Source organism: Cherax quadricarinatus, chromosome 37 (genome assembly GCF_038502225.1).
Source record: "Cherax quadricarinatus isolate ZL_2023a chromosome 37, ASM3850222v1, whole genome shotgun sequence".
NCBI lineage: Eukaryota > Metazoa > Arthropoda > Malacostraca > Decapoda > Parastacidae > Cherax > Cherax quadricarinatus.
The window spans coordinates 17,790,647-17,804,612 of record NC_091328.1 but is presented as its reverse complement, the minus strand read 5'-3'; the positions used below and the strand labels follow the sequence as shown (position 1 = coordinate 17,804,612).

The following is a 13,966-nucleotide window of genomic DNA, read 5'->3' as shown; positions in this document are numbered from 1 at the left end:
TTATCTAAATAGTGTTCACCTATATGTTTCACTGTAAACACTTGGTCTTCTTCTTCTTATTATTATTATTAACAAGTGATCAAGAATAATGTAGATATAACTGATGAGATGGGTTTAAATGTACCCAAATATGATAGAGCTCATTCATGACAGCCAATTAAAAGTTAAAAGATAGGCCCACTCACAAATTGAAATATAGGTATTTGCAGTTTAGAATGCCTCAGGTCTATAAAATTCTGAAGACTATAGAAAAGATCTCATGGATTTTTAATGTTAAATGCATATTTTATTTCATTATTCAAAACATGTAACATCTAGTTAGCCCATGTGTGACATAATTATTTATTATTAGTATGCAAACATTATTAATCTAGTAGTTTACATTTAATGTGTTATGTAATGTGTTAAACTTTAGTGATGTCATATTTTGTTTGTTCAAGTTTTGGGCACCAAAAATTAATTTGCAGTTTTTTTTAACGCTTCTATATATTATTTTATATCAGGTGTTCAGTTTTATTAAATAAATGCCTTTCTCAGGATGGAGCCTCTACTCCACTGTGTGAAAGAGAAAAGGTAGTAACCCCTGAAATAGATTCTATTAATGCCAAGAATCTTGTGTATATGAGAACACCACCTTTGGTATGTGTCTTGGCTAGAATAAAGTGTATTATTATTATTATTATTGTTGAGGTGGTTCGGACATGTAGAGAGTGTATCAGTCTGTAGTGGAAGGAAGGCGGGGTAGGGGTCGGCCTAGGAAAGGTTGGAGGGAGGGGGTAAAGGAGGTTTTGTGTGTGAGGGGCTTGGACTTCCAGCAGGCATGCGTGAGCATGTTTGATAGGAGTGAATGGAGACAAATGGTTTTTAATACTTGACGTGCTGTTGGAGTGTGAGCAAAGTAACATTTATGAAGGGATTCAGGGAAACCGGCAGGCCGGACTTGAGTCCTGGAGATGGGAAGTACAGTGCCTGCACTCTGAAGGAGGGGTGTTAATGTTGCAGTTTAAAAACTGTAGTGTAAAGCACCCTTCTGGCAAGACAGTGATGGAGTGAATGATGGTGAAAGTTTTTCTTTTTTGGGCCACCCTGCCTTGGTGGGAATCGGCTAGTGTGATAATAAAAAAAATAAATAAATATTATTATTATTATTATATTTGAAAACACATGCAGTAATTTGTCTAAATTCATAGAATAAGTTCAAGTCAAAAAGTAGGATTTTCACTGAGGAGTGCGTTTGAGTGAGTGTATTATGGTGTTGATGATGTCGAAAGTGAATTCTATATGCTTTCTGATAGGAATCGGTTAATATGTAGTGAATTTTTAGTGCAGCCTGGTAGTCCTCATAGAGGCACTGGGCTTCTTTCCATGTGGTATTTCTGTGGAAGTCACCGGCATACCTTAAACTGGTGGAAGAATTGGACCTGCTTCGCATAGGCCAGTGGGCCTGTTGCAGTGTTCCTTCTTTCTTATGTTCTTATGTGTGTGAGTACAGTTTTCTTCCCCCTTCCCCCTCCAAAAGAAAAAAATGATGGGAAGGTGGCTAGGAGCCTAATTGCAATTTGATGGAAAAGTTTGTTACCTCCACACCAGTGTGTGGCCATGTGTGTGTACTGGCTACATGTACGTAGCCTTCTAGTATCGAATATTCATGTGAAGTAACCATGAAGAAGTGACACCAGTATTGTGACATACACTAAAGCTTCATTGTTCATGTAATGGCATGCAAGAACTGTCAGTGCATGGCCTAAGATGAATTATTAACCTGAAATGATAGTGCCAACATTTTCACTCTACACTATTACTCTAAATAAAGTGTTGTCAAAGTTTTTTTTTTTTTTTTTTTTAAATAACAGTTATATATTGCCTGAGAAGAGCATAAAAGAGTTAGTGAATTTACCAAGTGTCACATATTATTTTGATAAACAAATTATGGTGAACGTCAGTGTATGCACTAGGTTGGGCTGGGTAAGAGAGAGGCTCCTTAGGAAATGTTGCAGGACTGCCTTGAAATTTGACAGTCAAAGAGAAAGCCTAAAAAAATTCACCATAGCATACTGGGATAGGGGAGTCATACAGGTTTAAAATAGGCTGTGGGATGATAAGGTGTCTCACGAAGGTTATAAGTTGGTTTAGTGATAAGAAACTTTAAACCATTTTAAGTGGCCCAGTATGCAGTGCAATCTATATCATGTTGAAGTGGAGTCTCAATGAGTCAGAAGGCTGGGTCTACATAGGTGATGATAAAATCGCCTAAATATAAGGATAACCAGATACTTGTGGGATGTACCAAGGCACCAGTAAATTCATAATGGTTATCAGGGATAAGATAACACTAAAGATACACCCTTGCAGTTTGGTTTCTGACATCACAGAATTGGGGAAAAGGGTATTAATCACTTGAACACTGTAATGCATCTCTGATACAAAAATGTTTGAGGAAAAAGCAGTAGTCAGCCTCATAAGCCTAAGGAATAGGCTTGGGACATAAGTTTTTTTAGATCTAATAAGACAGCAGTAACCTAACGTTGGTATTTGAATTTATTTTGAATGTTTGTATCAAGTCAGACTAAGGGTGTTGCTGGTAGAGCCACCTTTTCTAAAACCAAATTGATGAGAGAAAAAACAGTTTTGAGTATCTAACTACCAAGTGTTCTAAGAGTTTATAAATAGTGCTGGTAAGAATAATGGATCTGTAATAAGAATTATTATTATTACATTCATGGGAGAAAAGCTAATCTTATAGGGGTCACATGTTGTTATTGTTAAGTTTAGAAGGAACTGCTATATCTGTAGCATGAGAGGGTTCTCACAGTGACAACTAGGATGCAACCCACACCAGTCAACTAACACCCAGGTACCCATTTTACTGATGGAGAACATAGACAACAGGTGTAAAGAAACATGCCCAGTGTTTCTACTCTGGCTGGGAATTGAACCCAGGCCCTTGCCATGTGAAGCGAGAGCGTTAGTGTAAGCCTGGCTACCCTTACATGTCTGTTTCCTATAAGTAGCCGTCATCACTGAAATTAATAGTACCACATGTATTACAGTGGTACCTTGATTTACTAGTTTAATTTGTTCCCTGATAGCTTGTAACTCAATTTGCTCATATATCAAATGAATTTTCCTCATTGAAATTAATTGAAATGCCATTAATCCGTTCCAGCCCCCGAAAAATCACCCCAATGTAATGCTAGTATCAACTCTACAGCTTATATATCTATCAGAATTGATCCAATATGACATAATAAACATGATATATACTCTAGAATGAATAAAATAGGCCATAATATGGTGAATGTCCAGGATCAGTCCGAGCATATAAAACTATTACTGCTCCTTCCTATAATGTGTTTTTGAGAGGGAATCATAAAAAAATGATTGTTCTACAATTGGCTTGTAGAATATTGGAAATATTCCAAATACAGTTGACCCCCGGATAACGATCAGCTTCCAACTCGACCAATTATGTAAGTTTATTTTTGTAAGTGCTTTTGTAGGTGTATTTTTAGGGGTCTGAAATGGACTAATCTAATTCACAATATTTCTTATGGGAACAAATTTGGTCTACAACGGCACCCAAACAGACTTCTGGATTGAAATAATATCGTTATGCGGGGGTCCACTGTATTTTGGGATTTTTTGGGGAGTAAAGGGCAAGATATTTTGCAAATGTCAAAAACTTAGCACCTTTATTTTTTTTAGAATAACTAAAGATAATTACACGATTACCTCCAGTGAGAACATCGCACTAGCATTGTTTTATAAGTACCAAGCCCCAAAACCACCTCTCGTTGTGCCATTTAGGCCGGGGTTCTTGCCAAATGTCATTCTTAGTAAATATTTTTTTCATTTGTTTTTTGTTTTGTGGTGGAGTATCTGAAGCTCGCTCATAACTCAGATTTTGGCTCACAACTCAAAGCAAAAAATCGACCGAGCAATGGCTCGTAACTCAGAAAATTCGTAAGTTGGGGCACTCGTAAGTCAAGGTACCACTGTACTCTTTAATTAACAAAATGCTCTTGACTGCACTCGCCTGTCCATCACCTGTGAGTTTAGTCAACTAAGCAATGAAACAATATACTACATGGGTATGGGATTATTAAGCCTTAAGTTGCTGCCAATACTTGTGTTATGTACCATGACACTATACATGTACTCCCCAGTCTTGTCAGCAAGTTCAGAGGGTTAATCCATTATAGAGGATCGAGGTTCTGCATTTCCTACGTCTTTGTGTCTCTGTGATGTGAGGTGCCTTATGCATTCAATTTACTTGGATGGGGCTGTTTTCCTTAAGTGAATGTCTTCTCATCTTTTATGTATATATATATATGTATTTATAGGAGGGGACTGAGCACATGATAAATAATTAATAGGTTGTTTCTCCACAGGTTGGACATTCTTCCTGTGACCTGCAATACTTTGCAGAGTGGCCATAGTGCCACCATTTATGGCATTGTTGCTATATTGATTTGAACACACTTTCTGTCAGACATTGACCTGCTTTGTATACCGAGAGGGGAAAATTCATGGTTATCAAAAATCTGTTGATCTATATTATGGGCCACTGAAAACAATATGAAGTTCAATGAAGAAAAATTTCAACTACTCAGATATGGAAAACTTGAGAAAATTAAGACTGCATCAGAGTATACAACAGATTCTAATGACATAATAGAGCGAAAAACTAATGTGATAATTTCAGAGGATCTCACCTTCAAAAACCACAACAATGTATCTACCTCATCTGCTAGAGAAATGACAGGATGGAAAATGAGAACCTTCAAAACTAGGGATGCCAAGCCCATGATGATTCTCTTCAAATCACTTGTTCTCTCTAGGCAGCTGGAATACTGCTGTACACCAACTGCCCCCTTCAAGGCAGGCAGAATTGCTGACCTGGAGAGTGTATAAGCACGATCAAGCACCTAAATTACTGGGAATGGTTTAAGTCCCTTGATTCGTATTCCCTGGAATGCATTCAAGAAAGATACATGATAATATACACTTGGAAAATGCTAGAGGGATTAGTACCAAATGTGCACACGAAAATCACTCCCTACAAAAGCAAAAGACTCGGCCGGAGATGCAACATTCCACCAGAAAAGCAGGGGGTGCCACGAGTACACTGAGAGACAACACAATAAGTGTTACTCCAGACCCAAGACTGTTCACCTGACTCCCAGCATACATAAGGGAGATTACTAATAGACCCCTGGCTGCCTTCAAGAAGGTACTGGACAGGCACCTGAAGTCAGTACCTGACCAGCGAGGCTGTAGTTCATACATTGGTTTGCATGCAGCCAGCAGTAACAGCCTGGTTGATCAGACCCTGATCCACCACGAGGCCTGGTCTCAGACCGGGCTGGGGGGGCATTGACCCCCGAAAGCCTTTCCAGGTATACTCCAGGTGCAATCGTCTTTTAGCGCCAGGAGTCATACACTAGGTTGCCGCTTTTAAATTCTTCAGAGTGCATGCACTCTGAAGGAGGGGTGTTAATGTTGCAGTTTAAAAACTGTAGTGTAAAGCACCCTTCTGGCAAGACAGTGATGGAGTGAATGATGGTGAAAGTTTTTCTTTTTTGGGCCACCCTGCCTTGGTGGGAATCGGCCAGTGTGATAATAATAATAAAATTTCCAATAATACTTCTGCCATCAGAGGCCTTGTCCATATGGCCATTCAGTATCTCATCAGTAGGCCACCTGACATATCCTAGCATGATTCAGTTTCCAGTGAGTGGAGTGACCCTACATGGAAGGTATTCGAGGGCCTATTCCCAAATTTGCACACTGCCATAACAACATAATGGAGCAAGAGATATGAGAGGAAGTACAAAATAAAGCCAGTGAAAAGCAGGGTTGCAGTGGCCACAATTAAGGAACACTGTATCAATATCCCTGGACATGTATTATTCAACATCTTAACAAAAGATATCAGAAACACTGCTGGAATAAGTGTAGAAGTCTTTACAGAGGAAACTGGACAAACATCTTCACCAGGTGCCAGAACAACCAGGCTAGCACAAGACGAGCCAGGCCCATGGCATGGCTCCAGGAGTAGAAACTCTTGAAATTCATCTAAGGTATCTCAAAGATATAAAGGTATATCACAGTGCTATTACCAAAAACTCTATTATAACAGAGCCAGTAGTGATTCCTTCTCATTCCAAGAGCTGAATTTCACAAAGAGATAAATATCCTGATAATACAGTGGACCCCCGGTTAACGATTTTAATCCGTGCAAGAGGGGTAATCGTTATGCGAAATAATCGTTATGTGAATGAATTTTCCCCATAAGAAATAATGGAAATAAAATTAATCCGTGCAAGACACCCAAAAGTATGAAAAAAAATTTTTTTTACCACATGAAATGTTAATTTTAATACACACAAACTGAAAAAGGCATGCACACTTACATGACACTTACTTTTATTGAAGATCTGGTGATGATTGATGGGATGGGAGGAGGGGAGAGCATTATCTTCTTACTGTTTAGAAGGGGAATCCCCTTCCATTAGGACTTGAGGTAGCAAGTCCTTTTCCGGGGTTACTTCCCTTCTTCTTTTAATGCCACTAGGACCAGCTTGAGAGTCACTGGACCTCTGTCGCACAACAAATCTGTCCATAGAGCTCTGTACTTCCCGTTCCTTTACGATTTGTCTAAAATGGGCCACAACATTGTCATTGAAATAGTCACCAGCACGGCTTGCAACAGCTGTGTCAGGGTGATTTTCATCCATAAAGGTTTGCAGTTCAACCCACTGTGCACACATTTCCTTAATTTTTGAAGTAGGCACAATGGATTCCACAACTGGCATAGGCTTCTCAGGGTTAGCCCCAAACCCTTCAAAATCTTTCTTAATTTCCATACTAATTCTCACCCTTTTTACCACAGGGTTGGCACTAGAAGCTTTCTTGGGGCCCATGGTCACTTATTTTCCAGAAACAGCACCGAAAACACTGTAATAATACGAAATATTCCGATTGTATGCTTGGATGTTATTGCGGAGGCTGGCTGGTAAACAATGCCACCGGCGGAACATGTGAGCGTGGCTCAGGCCGCACATTGGAAGCGTCTCGGACGAAAATCGGTAAGCGGGTTTTTAAGCGGTATGCGAGGCAAAATTTTTGCAATTAAAGTAAGCGGTATGCGAAATAATCGCTATGTGATGCCATCGTTATGCGGGGGTCCACTGTATAACCAAAAGGGGAGGGAGGGTTGGAGGGAGTTGGATTTGATCCGGGGAAGGAAAGAAGTCTAATCCTTTGGATCAAAAGCCCTCTTCACCATGGCATGAAACCTCTCTCTCTGTCAAAGGGGAAAGTAAAATGTAATCTAACCATAATTTTACTTTTCAGAATTTGTATGATTGTAATTTTATTACTGCTTGAAGAAAGCCAGAACTGGAAGCAGCAGAAAGTCCATTTATCTTCAGGTACATTTTGAAAGCAATTTCTAGTACAGAAGAGGAAGTAGGAGATGCATTACTTTCTCTACTCTTTAAGGGGACTACAGTGGATCCCCAGTTTTCTGCCGGTGCGGAAATCGTACATTTCAGATTTCGAGCAGTTTTTTCGGTGAAATTTCCCCCCGGGTTTCGTACATCCCCTTGGAAATTGTTGGTACCAGACGCATCTGCCTGGCCACTCATTTGTTCGTGACTCACTCTTGGGCTCATTATGTCTTATTTTACGTTAATATAGACATTTTCATTAATCCATCTATGATATTTTCTTCAAAATTATATAAGAAACACATTACAAAGCATATAAAGATGCCTTTGTTACTCGTTCACTAAGAGTGCCCCTTTAGTCTTAATGCCATAGTAATAATACTGATATGTAATAATAATCACTCTTGGGCACATTAAATGTCTTATTTTACATTAATACAGTGGACCCCCGGGTAACGAACTTTTTTCATTCCAGTAGTATGTTCAGGTGCCAGTACTGACCGAATTTTTTCCCATAAGGAATATTGTGAAGTAGATTAGTCCATTTCAGACCCCCAAACATACACGTACAAACGCACTTACATAATTGGTCGCATTTGGAGGTGATAGTTAAGCGGGGGTCCACTGTATAGACATTTTCATTAATCTATGATATTTTCTTCAAAATTATATAAGAAACGCGTTGGGTAAACGTTATGTTTTCTCTGGTCCAGCTTTAGAGAAAACGTGTATGGATCTGCGTTGACCCAGTAACTGCCCTTAATACACGAGGCTTTGTTTACAATTCTCGGCATGAATTATTCATTACTTCTCCCTTTGTTTATGATAACATCTGAAGGTAGTTGTTAGAAATGATTAAATTCAGTGAACATGGTATGTCGATGGTAATAATATGGGTGTAGGCTGCAGCTTATGTAGCCGGCAGGTATACACCTGGGATGTAGTCTGCATGGGACTACAGATAAATACTACTTGCCAACAAGAGTCTTCAATAAAGGTATGTAATGTTCATTTATCATTAAAATTAGTCATTTGTATTTATTTCTCATTGTTTTCTGTATGTAAAGCTATAGTTATTCTCTATAAAATGTATTTTTTGTTAATATTTTTGGGTGTCTGAAACGGATTAATTGGATTTACACTTTCTTGTGGGAAATATTACTTCAGTTTTTGGCCATTTTGGAGTTCAGCCAACCTTCTGGAATGGATTAATTACAAAAACCAGGGGTCTACTGTATCTTGATGCTGGTGAGGGGTTTTATCCAAAGAATTTGAGCTAGTCTCCCTTTTCTATGGAGCAAACCTGATTACAATAGTCCCCCCAAATTTGTGGGGATTACATTCCAAGACCACTCGTGAATTTGGAAAAACCGCAAAATCTGGACACGATTAAAAAAATTCATATAAATGCCTATTTTTTATAGTTTAAACCCTACATATGTCCCCAAAACACTTTAATTTCAAACTTAGCTTCATACATCACCCTTAAAAAAAAAATGTACTGTACTGCCACGAAAAAAGTAAAAAAAAAAATTACGCGAATTTGCGGGGATTTTCACGAACAATTATTAGTTCTAAGGAAAAATCCGCGAATTACTGAAGCTGCAAATTCGAAACTGCAAATTCGCCGTGGTCCACTGTACCTCCTATTCGCCAGAACTGTACAATCTCTAAGGGTTTAGCACATCCCCACAGTGATGATGCAGTAATTGCATTTCCTAATTTGTTTTGTAGTGGTGAGTCGTAATACAGAGCTGGGCCTCCTGATCTTCTTAAAATCTTCAAGTCAATGATCATAACAAATTAATATAATGAACTGCAAGTTAGGTGGTTATATAGTGAGCAGTGTATGAAGAGAATAAATATTTCAGGATGGAACCATTACTCCAAAGAATAAAGGAGAGCCGCTCTGCTGTTCTTGTTCCCATCATTGATGTTATTGATGACAAGACACTTGAGTACTACCACGGCAATGGACGCTATTTTCAGGTAGTGTGTTCTAAGTAAATGGCAAATCTGTAGCCATAAACTAACTTAGTATAGAAGAGCATGACATCATTAGTGAGGGCATTGTCTCTGGTGCAAAATTTTTTAATCCTTCATGGAGGGGGGAGGGGAGTGCCTCGATGGTAAAGGACTCTTGATATGAGGAGTTGGAATGACCTCCTTCCTCAGATCAAACCTGATTACATCCCATTCCCAAGGCACTGTGTGATCCTCACTGCTTTGCTGCATCCCTTTGACTATAACAATTTCCATTTTTAATTTAAATTTCAACGACATCAAGAAATATAGTTCATCCTTTTGATAAATGTATTTCCTGGATGCTTCACTTTATATTCTTGATTATATATTATATATTGCACTTACTTTGGTTTAAAAACTACTATTGCATGAAGTAAAGTTAATAATACTATAAATCCTCACTCCTCAATTTGAGAGATAAGTTAACAATGGCTGCATGTTAACATGGTGAAGGGTCATTATTAAGCATGATTTCTGCATTATGACATTTGCTTACCATTTTTGTTAATTTCTAGCAATTGTGGCACCAAATTAATTGCTAAAAAATCATCTTATCTCACAATAATAACCAAATCAACCAAAACATCTGCTAATTAGTTTTATTATGTGACTTCCTGGCTTTTAATTCTGCCAATCCATAAAATATTGCCACCTGCACTATTACTTGTAAGGTAGATTTTGTGTGCAATTCCAAGATTATTTTACCGAACCCTACTCTGCCTTACTACCTCTCACTTGTATATACTGTTTGTCAACAGTATACATGTATACTGCCTGCTGAACAACAGATTTGTTATATAAAATATGATTATTGCTGGTAACCTAACACTGACTATGGCGTTCTCTTGTTAGGTCGGTGGATTTACCTGGAGTGGACATTTTACATGGATAGATATTAGTACCGAGGAACAACGCAGAAGAGGTAGTCCAGTTGGCCCGACAAGGTGAGGATGACTTGTGACACAGAAGTGTATCTTTTTATAACGACGTTTGGATTTGAAGTTATGTAAATTTGTCTTTGTGTTATACTGTACAGTATTTTAAGTACACTGTATTTGTAATACTGAGCTGTACATAGACCAATATTAGTTTTGTTCAATTTCACCTAGGTTAATTTTCTAACACATTGCTACATATTTTCATTTGCTGAAACATTCACTTGTTTTTTTTTTTTTTTTATTATCACACCGGCCGATTCCCACCAAGGCAGGGTGGCCCGAAAAAGAAAAACTTTCACCATCATTCACTCCATCACTGTCTTGCCAGAAGGGTGCTTTACACTACAGTTTTTAAACTGCAACATTAACACCCCTCCTTCAGAGTGCAGGCACTGTACTTCCCATCTCCAGGACTCAAGTCCGGCCTGCCGGTTTCCCTGAATCCCTTCATAAATGTTACTTTGCTCACACTCCAACAGCACGTCAAGTATTAAAAACCATTTGTCTCCATTCACTCCTATCAAACACGCTCAAGCATGCCTGCTGGAAGTCCAAGCCCCTCGCACACAAAACCTCCTTTACCCCCTCCCTCCAACCCTTCCTAGGCCGACCCCTACCCCGCCTTCCTTCCACTACAGACTGATACACTCTTGAAGTCATTCTGTTTCGCTCCATTCTCTCTACATGTCCGAACCACCTCAACAACCCTTCCTCAGCCCTCTGGACAACAGTTTTGGTAATCCCGCACCTCCTCCTAACTTCCAAACTACGAATTCTCTGCATTATATTCACACCACACATTGCCCTCAGACATGACATCTCCACTGCCTCCAGCCTTCTCCTCGCTGCAACATTCATCACCCACGCTTCACACCCATATAAGAGCGTTGGTAAAACTATACTCTCATACATTCCCCTCTTTGCCTCCAAGGACAAAGTTCTTTGTCTCCACAGACTCCTAAGTGCACCACTCACTCTTTTTCCCTCATCAATTCTATGATTCACCTCATCTTTCATAGACCCATCCGCTGACACGTCCACTCCCAAATATCTGAATACGTTCACCTCCTCCATACTCTCTCCCTCCAATCTGATATTCAATCTTTCATCACCTAATCTTTTTGTTATCCTCATAACCTTACTCTTTCCTGTATTCACCTTTAATTTTCTTCTTTTGCACACCCTACCAAATTCATCCACCAATCTCTGCAACTTCTCTTCAGAATCTCCCAAGAGCACAGTGTCATCAGCAAAGAGCAGCTGTGACAACTCCCACTTTGTGTGTGATTCTTTATCTTTTAACTCCACGCCTCTTGCCAAGACCCTCGCATTTACTTCTCTTACAACCCCATCTATAAATATATTAAACAACCACGGTGACATCACACATCCTTGTCTAAGGCCTACTTTTACTGGGAAAAAAATTTCCCTCTTTCCTACATACTCTAACTTGAGCCTCACTATCCTCGTAAAAACTCTTCACTGCTTTCAGTAACCTACCTCCTACACCATACACTTGCAACATCTGCCACATTGCCCCCCTATCCACCCTGTCATACGCCTTTTCCAAATCCATAAATGCCACAAAGACCTCTTTAGCCTTATCTAAATACTGTTCACTTATATGTTTCACTGTAAACACCTGGTCCACACACCCCCTACCTTTCCTAAAGCCTCCTTGTTCATCTGCTATCCTATTCTCCGTCTTACTCTTAATTCTTTCAATTATAACTCTACCATACACTTTACCAGGTACACTCAACAGACTTATCCCCCTATAATTTCTGCACTCTCTTTTATCCCCTTTGCCTTTATACAAAGGAACTATGCATGCTCTCTGCCAATCCCTAGGTACCTTACCCTCTTCCATACATTTATTAAACAATTTCACCAACCACTCCAAAACTATATCCCCACCTGCTTTTAACATTTCTATCTTTATCCCATCAATCCCGGCTGCCTTACCCCCTTTCATTTTACCTACTGCCTCACGAACTTCCCCCACACTCACAACTGGCTCTTCCTCACTCCTACAAGATGTTATTCCTCCTTGCCCTATACACGAAATCACAGCTTCCCTATCTTCATCAACATTTAACAATTCCTCAAAATATTCCTTCCATCTTCCCAATACCTCTAACTCTCCATTTAATAACTCTCCTCTCCTATTTTTAACTGACAAATCCATTTGTTCTCTAGGCTTTCTTAACTTGTTAATCTCACTCCAAAACTTTTTCTTATTTTCAACAAAATTTGTTGATAACATCTCACCCACTCTCTCATTTGCTCTCTTTTTACATTGCTTCACCACTCTCTTAACCTCTCTCTTTTTCTCCATATACTCTTCCCTCCTTGCATCACTTCTACTTTGTAAAAACTTCTCATATGCTAACTTTTTCTCCCTTACTACTCTCTTTACATCATCATTCCACCAATCGCTCCTCTTCCCTCCTGCACCCACTTTCCTGTAACCACAAACTTCTGCTGAACACTCTAACACTACATTTTTAAACCTACCCCATACCTCTTCGACCCCATTGCCTATGCTCTCATTAGCCCATCTATCCTCCAATAGCTGTTTATATCTTACCCTAACTGCCTCCTCTTTTAGTTTATAAACCTTCACCTCTCTCTTCCCTGATGCTTCTATTCTCCTTGTATCCCATCTACCTTTTACTCTCAGTGTAGCTACAACTAGAAAGTGATCTGATATATCTGTGGCCCCTCTATAAACATGTACATCCTGAAGTCTACTCAACAGTCTTTTATCCACCAATACATAATCCAACAAACTACTGTCATTTCGCCCTACATCATATCGTGTATACTTATTTATCCTCTTTTTCTTAAAATATGTATTACCTATAACTAAACCCCTTTCTATACAAAGTTCAATCAAAGGGCTCCCATTATCATTTACACCTGGCACCCCAAACTTACCTACCACACCCTCTCTAAAAGTTTCTCCTACTTTAGCATTCAAGTCCCCTACCACAATTACTCTCTCACTTGGTTCAAAGGCTCCTATACATTCACTTAACATCTCCCAAAATCTCTCTCTCTCCTCTGCATTTCTCTCTTCTCCAGGTGCATACACGCTTATTATGACCCACTTCTCGCATCCAACCTTTACTTTAATCCACATAATTCTTGAATTTACACATTCATATTCTCTTTTCTCCTTCCATAACTGATCATTTAACATTACTGCTACCCCTTCCTTTGCTCTAACTCTCTCAGATACTCCAGATTTAATCCCATTTATTTCCCCCCACTGAAACTCTCCTACCCCCTTCAGCTTTGTTTCGCTTAGGGCCAGGACATCCAACTTCTTTTCATTCATAACATCAGCAATCATCTGTTTCTTGTCATCCGCACTACATCCACGCACATTTAAGCAACCCAGTTTTATAAAGTTTTTCTTCTTCTCTTTTTTAGTAATTGTATACAGGAGAAGGGGTTACTAGCCCATTGCTCCCGGCATTTTAGTCGCCTCATACGACACGCATGGCTTACGGAGGAAAGATTCACTTGTGTATACCACAATTA

The 13,966-nt window shown here is 39.2% G+C and overlaps 1 protein-coding gene across 2 annotated transcripts in view; it reads left to right on the top strand.

Annotated features, from left to right (window-relative positions):
* The window catches only part of LOC128701316 (Polypeptide N-Acetylgalactosaminyltransferase 1), a 631,487-nt gene that overhangs the window by 542,610 nt on the left and 74,911 nt on the right, over window positions 1-13,966 (top strand). For both annotated transcript variants that reach the window (XM_053794984.2, XM_070091925.1), the window contains exons 4-5: window positions 9,326-9,443; window positions 10,332-10,423. In XM_053794984.2, coding sequence (XP_053650959.2) covers window positions 9,326-9,443; window positions 10,332-10,423 — 210 coding nt within the window. The remainder of the gene's footprint in view (window positions 1-9,325; window positions 9,444-10,331; window positions 10,424-13,966) is intronic.